At 55.5% G+C, this 8,510-nt stretch overlaps 1 protein-coding gene across 1 annotated transcript; it reads right to left on the reverse strand.

The window, feature by feature from the left end:
* Positions 1–4,562: 4,562 nt before the first annotated feature.
* On the reverse strand, positions 4,563–7,697 carry LOC119104288 (uncharacterized protein K02A2.6-like). The gene is made up of 2 exons (XM_037227985.1): positions 5,007–7,697; positions 4,563–4,583 (listed from the first exon to the last, which is right to left on the reverse strand). Exons 1-2 carry the CDS (start codon positions 7,695–7,697, stop codon positions 4,563–4,565), a joined length of 2,712 nt encoding a protein of 903 aa, XP_037083880.1.
* Positions 7,698–8,510: the final 813 nt, after the last annotated feature.

The following is an 8,510-nucleotide window of genomic DNA, read 5'->3' on the forward strand; positions in this document are numbered from 1 at the left end:
TAAAACCCAGCGGCGTTGGCCACTGCAAATAACACCAGGCAGCGGGCGCCGCGTGCGCGACGACGATCGCCGTGAAATAATGCCACGGAATATCCTTCAAAATTAATGTGTACCGTTTGAGGATTAGATTGGGCACATCATTTTACAGCTCTGAGAGTGTCCTCTGGACAGCAACACGAAAAATACAGATTCTACGTTAACAGTTACACCAGCACCGGACCCCAGCACCACTTTGCAATGTGGTGAAAGTCGATCGGTTCTAATCATTAATCTAAAACCCACACAGGTGAGCTATACTCCCAGACTAACTCCTAAATGTACGGTTTGTTGTCAGAAAGCCTTCGAAGGTACATTTTCAGATGCGTCGTTATTTTTATCCGCCTGTTGGTGCCGGTTTAGTGCCAGCTGCAGGGCCGACAATGCGCGCCCTGAGGAAACTGCATTGACTGGTGTCGAGATATTTGTTGCTGAGATTTGCGAGCGCGCACGTTCAGAACTATGTTACATAACTTTTAGCACTAATCGATCCTGACCGGTTGTTAGAACTTCCAGACCAACCTGGCTTGATCATCTCCATGCAAATTGTTGGCCAATTCGATCCATAATCTACATTTGCAGAGTCCTTAAAATCTCTGAACAGTCCAGATCAAATTTGATAAAATTTATGGGCTCTATTGGTTTAGAGAGTTCACTGGACGATTGTAAAATCAGGGGCGCCGTCTTTTCCTGCAGTCGTTCAACGCTTGAGCTCTTAAGTTTTTATTACAGTAGCTTATGGCTTCTGTTCCAGCTATATAAATAAAAATATGAAGAACATAACAAGAAAAAACATTTCGTAATTAACAAACGGGCCGTATCAGGCGATTTTTTTAGGGAGGCATTTCACTATCAGCGCCTTTGCCAACTCTGCGCCGCCTTGTCAAGGCTCTGGCTGCGCTCCTCGAGGAAACAGTGCTAAATATCGCTAAGCTCCTTATGAATTCTTGGAGTTAATAGTGTTAAAATGATGCGCCTACCTTTTCTACTTAGCACCGATCAGAAATTAGCTATCAATGGTTGATACAAGGGCGGGTAGGCACGGCTGCCTGTTGACTGATTAGCAGCTGTGCAGTTGACGTTCAGCGCCGCCACACTGCGATGTTGAGGCCACCTCAGGCAAGCACCGTCTAAAATCAAGGTACCAAACAGTCTCTACGTGCAAACCAATGTCACGTTGTTCACTCTCTTTCATCGACATAGAAGCGGAAAGCAAGGAGCCCAGCACGTTCAAGGTCAATTAATTTCCGATGGTATTCGATACTAGATTGTACTTCCAGCCAGAATTGGATCGTGGCCTCCGCCGGGCCCCAGGCGGACAGACTGACCGGGCTGTGACGGGATGCTCAGTACGGCCCCACGTGGCCCTTGCAGCCGGGTCCCAGGCGGACAGACTGAGCGGGCTGTGACGGGATGCTCAGTACGGCCCCACGTGGCCCTTGCAGCCGGGCCCCAGGCGGACAGACTGAGCGGGCTGTGGCGGGACGCTCAGTACGGCCCCACATAAACCTTGCAACAGGTTTCTGATGAGCTGCGGCCGGGGAAGAGCCGGGCTGCCTGACCGTGGCCTCGCTGGGCACCAGCCGGGCACGTGCTGTGCAAATATCAGGACATCGGCGCGGCCTGGGCCGGCGCTGGGCTTCAGCTGGGCCTGTTTGGCCTTATCTGCTAGAGACATTGTAGAACAGGTGGGCACAAGTCCGTGCCAGGGATGGGTTCAGCTCCAGCAAGACATCTGTGCAACGAATGAACGTACAAGATGGCCTCGACAAGGGCGCAAGCTGGACTCTGGCACGGTACCAGCTGGGTTCTGACAGGACGCAAACTGGGTTCACGGGGCGCAAGACGAGTTCTGGCTACGGGAAGCCGTATGCCCAGGTGAGGCTCGGCTTTTTTTGTCCACAAAGCCTAGAGCTACCAAACCACGCAGTGCAGTGGCCGTACGTCGACTTAGCATTTTCAACACCGTAAAGCCAACATTGCTTTACAGGTCAGGTTTTGGGCCCTAACATTACCTGGCAGAAGTATAGGTCGTTTGAAGTGGGAAGCACGGGTGTGGATTCGCATTCTTTTGGGTGGGCCACTGGCCCCCATTCTCCGATTTGCCCCCAACGGTGAGTTTGGCCCCACCTTCTGAAGCCGAAGAACGGGTAGATCACTACATACTGGAAGCCAACATCACATCAATTTTTATGAAGACGTCTATTAATTGTTTCACAACCAAAAGGAACAAAGAAAATGAACACTGCGATGCCACGTTTATTTTAGGGCAGCTGACTGCGCTCAGTTACACTGAGCCTGCAAAAGCTCCGCGTCCGCACTGTGTTCACTGGACTGTTTTCTCTTTTTTGCTTTCAGGATGCACGGTTTTAGTTGCACGATTAAGATGTTATGTTGCCTCTGATGTACTTTTGTGCTATGATCTGAGTGTTTTGGCATTATTCAGCAATGCTTAAATATCCAGAGGATACAGCAAGTTGTATTTTTTGTGTCTACACGATACTATGCCTTATTGGAAATTAAAAACAAGCCGGTTTTATGATGGCACCCAGGAGAGTGAACAAATTCTTAGCCTGCAACGTTCGAAAGGGCCCTTGAATTGTGCCAACTAGCACGACGTAAATATTCGATGGAACAGTTTCGAAAACTTGATCGACACCACCCGACTTTACTGAAAGCGGAAGTCGTCCCACAATGAACACCAAAACAGCACTAGCAATGTCTAACATGCCTAACGCGAGCTTTGTGTTGCAGCCTGTAGCCCGCATTACTGTTACCAGCCGGGGATTTCCGTGACAGCCTTTAATAGTCGCGCACATCAGCTAATTCTCTTCACTCCCACAGTTGTACAATTCCAAGAACGTCTAAAGCCAACTAGCATCGACCCCTGTCGATAACCGAAACCTGGTTTCGACGATCGGGGCCGAACATCATGACATTGCTGTCCGACGGCAACATCTTCCACCAAAGCAGAGAGAGCAAACGTTTTAGAGCAGTGCCGTACTTTCCTATCCAATTGGATAGGAATCAAACACCATGACGTTGAGAGGAAAAGTGATTAAATCCGTAGAGAAAGCTATTTTGTGTTGTGTAAAGTGAGTTCAAGGCTAGGGTTTCCCCGCTCTGCCCTCTTAACCTAATTTGCGAAACTACACCTGTGTGGTGGAGGCTTAACAACCGTGACGCGTGGTGGACTCGCCACCGGATCACTTCAGATCAGATGTCTGGGATTCAGGGCTCATTTCTCAAGCAGGGACAAGGCCGGGCCTGCGCTCTACATCGACCGGGGCCCCTGAGGCAATGAAGGGGCCCCTGTGTCGATCTGCGGACCACAGTGCATAACAAAGGCTCTGCATGACAAGGAGCCAAGAACCGGCCGGTGACAGTGTTAGAGAGGCCCGCAGAGGAGCCCGAAGGCCCTTCAGGACTAATGATCAAATGCCTGACTGAAAGTTACGACGGACTGACTGTAGGTCACATCATGGATGCTGATTTCTCAAAACGATTGGAGAGGGCCAAAGTCCCAAAAGTTGTCATGAGGAGAGCAGGCATGGAAACCTTCTCGGATTTATTCACTTATGGTCTGGTGTTTCCAGTACATATATATATATATATATATATATATATATATATATATATATATATATTGCAACATCTACAAGTTATTTAACACCTGCCCGGGTGGCCGGCTAGATACCCTTTGCTCGGGTGGGGGGGCAATTTGACTTCCCTGAGATCTCGGGAACTAAGAACACCAAAGACACCAAATTCGCGGGGTGCTTTGACCTGTACGTGAACTCACCTAGGTCAAATTTTCAGGTTCCCAGGTTATGACCTTTGGGTCAAAAAAAGTCAAACTAGGTCAAGTTCCAGGCTGGTCTCCAAGGTGCCTCCAGAACGTAGACAGCCGTTTCTAAGCAAAAGGCCGCATTCTCATTCAAGGTCAGTGACCATTTTTAACCTTTTGAATGTCGAGGTGACCAAGTTCATGCAAGATCGCTTTCAGTTTTGCATCTGACTAAGCGACAAAGATTACGCTAGGCATTATGTTCATAGCACAAAATGTCGACCCGGGTCATCTTAGATCAATGACCTTTTCTGACCTCTAAGAAGTCGATGGAAGGTGTATAATGCGGTTCCTGCTGTCAATAAATTCGAAATGAGTAACACAAACTATCCCATACAGCAAACTCTAGAGTAATAAATCAGACTGGTTGTGACCTTGGTCTGACATTCTGTAATGTTCGTCACACGCGGTTTGCTCGTGACAGCGGCGCAGAAAACAACACAGAGGAGGTTCACCGGAAAGCTGTATTTCCCGTAGTGCTGAGGACGCTGGCGCGCCATAGTGGTGAACTTATATACAGAAAGGTAAGTGTTACGAAATCACCGCTGGTGCATTCGCGTACACTACATATCCCGACACGTTAAGTTGAAGCGCCTACGGCACTTAGACAAGGAATGACAACAATTTCGACAGCAAATGATACGCCGGCTCGCGGGTCTGAGCGGGGCTCGGCAGCGGCCTAGCTGCCCAGCTTTCGCGGCTGGAACCGTCGCCGGCCGAAGGAGGACGGCAGCAGCTCTTTGCCGGCGCCATGCGGTGTGCCCGCCCGGGCTCGAATGGGCGACTGACGTCCATCTGGAGCAGGGGACCCTGGTGCGACGGGTTGAGCCGCTCGTGAAGCCTCACGCGGGGGCGAAGTTGGCCGAGCCGCGTGGTGGTCTGGTGCTGCGTGCTGAGCCTCGTGCTGGTCCACCAAGGTCGGCGGCGGACTGTCGGCTCCGGAGGCAGATGAGTCTCCGTCAGGCGTCACGGCCGGACTGGTTGCGGGTACGGCCGCCAGGTGTGCCGCGTTCCATCGCGTTCCGTCCGACAGGAGAAACGTCGCTCTGCCGACGCGCCGGACCACCGTCTGTGTCGCCCCGAACCGCGACAGGTTCTTGGGCGTGTGTCCAGGTCGACGAACTCGGACCATGTCTCCTGGTAGGATGGTCGGTGTCTTCACGCCGCGGCGCCTGTTGTAGTTGCGCGCGTTGCGTCGCTGTTGTTTCTGGACGCGCGTGCGCATATCAGCGTCTGTCGCGTTGGCCGACATCACCGGCAGGTCAAGGCGCATGCGGCGGCCGTGCAGACTCTCAGAGGGCGAGATGCCGGTGGTGCAGCGTAGGGCTGCGCGGTACAGCGCCAGGCGGCGCTCAATGTGCGCGGCGAAGGCCTGCGCCGTCCGCGACGGTTGCTGGGTGGCCTCCAGCAGCCACGTCTTTAGCGTGCGGTTAAACCGTTCGATGGCTGCATTCCCGCGGGGCCAGTAGAGGGACGATTTCCGGTGACGGATGCCGCGGCCGCTCAGGTACGTCTCGAACTTGGCACTCGTGAACTGGGACCCGTTGTCGCTCACGACTTCGTCACAGTATCCCTCACGGGACCACATGGTGCTGAGAAGACTGATGACGTCATCTGTCTCGACGGACGGCGTCAGGGCGACCCGCGGCCACTTGCTGGCGTAGTCGATCACGGTGATGGCGTAGCGGGCTGACGGTGGCGCACCTGCGATCGGTCCAACGACGTCGATGCCGAGCTTGGACCAGGCTCGGTCCGGAAGAGGGACCGGCTGCAGCGGGGCAGGGCGCGCCCTCTGGGAGAGGACGGCCTCCTTGGTCCGGCAGGTCTGGCAGTCGCGGATGAGGTCGGTGATGGCTCGCGTCATACCGGGCCACCACGCGAGATTCCTAAGCAGTTGTTTCGTGCGCACGATTCCCTCGTGCGATTGGTGGGCCACCTGTAAGTACTTGTCGGTCAGGGCGACTGGTACGACGACACGGTCGGGACCTCGCAGGATAATGTCGTCATCGCGCAGCTGGAGTTCATGACGGACGCCGAAGAACTGGCGAAGCGTCGCCGAGCACTTGCGCGCCGATTCCGGCCAGCCGGTACGGATGGCTTCACGTACTTCCTTCAGTGATGGATCGGCTTCCGATGCTGCCTGGATCTCGGCGTCGGGAAGCACGTCTGCGGCGGCGTCCGTGACGAGGGCGATGATGTCATCGCCATCGGGCTCGGCGCCGGCCGTGTCCGGCAGGGGGAGCCGGGACAGCGCGTCTGCGACAGGGATGGTGGGTCCCGGTTTGTACTCGACGGAGTACGAGTAGGGCAGTAGGCGTGACTGCCACCTGGCGATCCGTGCTCCTGCTCGGTTGGACGACTTCGGCGAGAGCAGGGTCGTGAGTGCCGAGTGATCGGTTTTGAGCTTGAAGAAACGTCCCCAGAGGTAGATCCGCCAGTGCTCGATCGCGTTCACGGCGCTGAGGGCTTCTTTTTCTGAGACGGAGTACCTGGACTCGGCCTCCGTGAATGACCGGGACCAGTATGCGAATGGGCGCTCCTCACCGCTGTACTGGGTCTGCGTGAGGACAGCGCCGGCGCCGCGGTCACTCGCGTCCGAAGTGACGACCGTCGGCAGGTGCGGGTCGAACGGCCGCATGACGGGGCTGGTCGAGATCAGCTGTTTCACCTTGCTGAAGGCCAGCTGTTGTTCCTGGGTCCACTGGAAGGTCGTGCCCTTCTTGAGGAGGTCGGCCATCGGTCGGACGACCGTGGCGTACGCCGGCACGAAACGGCTGAACCATCCGGTGGTCCCCAGGAAGCTGCGTAGCTCCCTGACGTTGGTGGGAGGCGGCGCCTCAACCACGGCGCGGACGGTTGACGTTAGGGGGACGACCCCGGCGCTGGACAGCTTATGGCCGCAGAACTCGATGGTGGTCTGCCTAAAGACGGATTTGGCCTGGTTTATGGTGACGTTGGACCGGGCGAGGCGGTCCAGGACCTCTCGGAGGCGGGCGTCGTGTTCCTGATGGTCTTTCCCGGACACGAGAATGTCGTCCAGGTAGTGTCCACAGCCAGGGATACCCTCTAGCAGGCTGCTGAGCAGTTTCTGGAAGGCGCTGCCGCTGGAGACCAGGCCGAATGGGACTCTTGTGTACCTCATGAGGCCGTCAGGCGTCAGGAAGGCCGTGACGTTGCGCGAGTCCTTGTGGAGACGGAGCTGGTGGTATGCTGTCTTGAGGTCTATGCGGCTGTAGACACTCCCGCAGAGCTTCGACTCCAGCTCGTCTATTGTGGGCAGAGGGTGAACCTCAGCGACGATCTGTGCGTTTGGCCCACGGAGGTCGACACAGATGCGTATCCGACCGTCTTTACGCCGGGACACGGCAAGGGGGCTTACCCACTCAGAGGCGTCGACCTTTTCGATGACGCCGGCTTGCAGAAGACGTTGCAGCTCGGCCGACACTTCCTTGCGGACTGAGAGGGGAAGTCGGCGGAGCCGGTAGGCTGTTGGCACGGCACCGGGTTTAAGCACTATCCGGTGCTCATACCCCTCGATTGCAGGCAGGTGCTGCGCTTCCGTCTCCACGCTGTAAATTCTGTGGGAAGCTGGGTGGAGGGTGATGCTGAGGGCATTGAGCAAATCCAGGCCCATGATGGCCTCTTGGTTGGGCGTCTCCACCAAGTAGAATGTAGCAGGTGCGTCCTGCCCATTGAAGCGGACTACTGTTGACAGGGTTCCCTTTACAGACAGAGGGTTCTTGCCAAAGCCGTACAGGTTTGCGAAGGTAGACTCGAATGGGACGCCCTTGAACAGCTGACGCGCCAGGTCCATGCTGAGAATGGAGCAGGTGGCACCGGTGTCGACCTGGAGTAACACGTCTCGCTGGACGCCTGCACCGGCAGTGACAGACACTGTGCAGGTCATCTTGGAGGTGTTGACGTGGTTGGAGCAGGACAGTACCTGGAGTTCCTTGCAGGTTGGCTTGTTAGGGCCTTGCGGTTTCTCCTTGCTGCGGCACCAGGACGAGAAGTGCCCTTTACGTCCACATGTGTGGCAGGTGACTCGCCTGGCCGGACATGTCTTTTCCCTGGGCTGGTGGTCCTTGCGTCCGCAGTTGGTGCACGCTGGGCTGGGAGAAGGCCCACCAGGCGTGTGGCGTCTGGAGACCGTGGTGACCTTAGCCACAGCTCCCAGGTGAGTAGCAGGTGGGGCCATGACAGCAGCTTCCCGCAGGGAGCGTTCGAAGGCCTCTGCGAGCAGCAGCACCTTTTCCAGCGTGAGGTCCTTATCCTGTAAGAACCTCTCTCTTAGCCTTTGGTGCACCGTCTTCTCCACAACCACATCGCGAATGAGTTCGTCCGTCATGGCACCAAATGCACATGATCTGGCTAGGCCACGTAGGGCGGACACAAAGTCTGCAGTGGACTCATCCACCAGTTGGCCACGCTGGCGAAAGGCAAACCTTTCCACTATTACATTGGTGCGTGGCGTATAAAACTCACGCAACTGGCGCAGTGCCAAGTCGAAATCTGTTTCGAGGTCGGTCTTCACGCCTGGAGGAAGGGTGCCAAAAAGGCGGTACGCCTCGTCTCCGACACAGTGGAGGAGCACGGCACGCTGGCGAGCGGGGCTGAAGGTTTCTCC

Source organism: Pollicipes pollicipes, unplaced genomic scaffold (genome assembly GCF_011947565.3).
Source record: "Pollicipes pollicipes isolate AB1234 unplaced genomic scaffold, Ppol_2.1 Scaffold_6052;HRSCAF=7182_pilon_pilon_pilon, whole genome shotgun sequence".
Taxonomy (NCBI): Eukaryota; Metazoa; Arthropoda; class Thecostraca; order Pollicipedomorpha; family Pollicipedidae; genus Pollicipes; species Pollicipes pollicipes.

Bases quoted from the DNA above. Each gene is read 5' to 3' on its own strand.
- LOC119104288 (XM_037227985.1), bottom strand. From the start codon at position 7,697: ATGGACCTGGCGCGTCAGCTGTTCAAGGGCGTCCCATTCGAGTCTACC. The intron at 4,584-5,006 runs GTTCGTCGACCT...CGACGGTTCCAG, and splicing joins TACCAGGAGACATGGTCCGA to CCGCGAAAGCTGGGCAGCTA.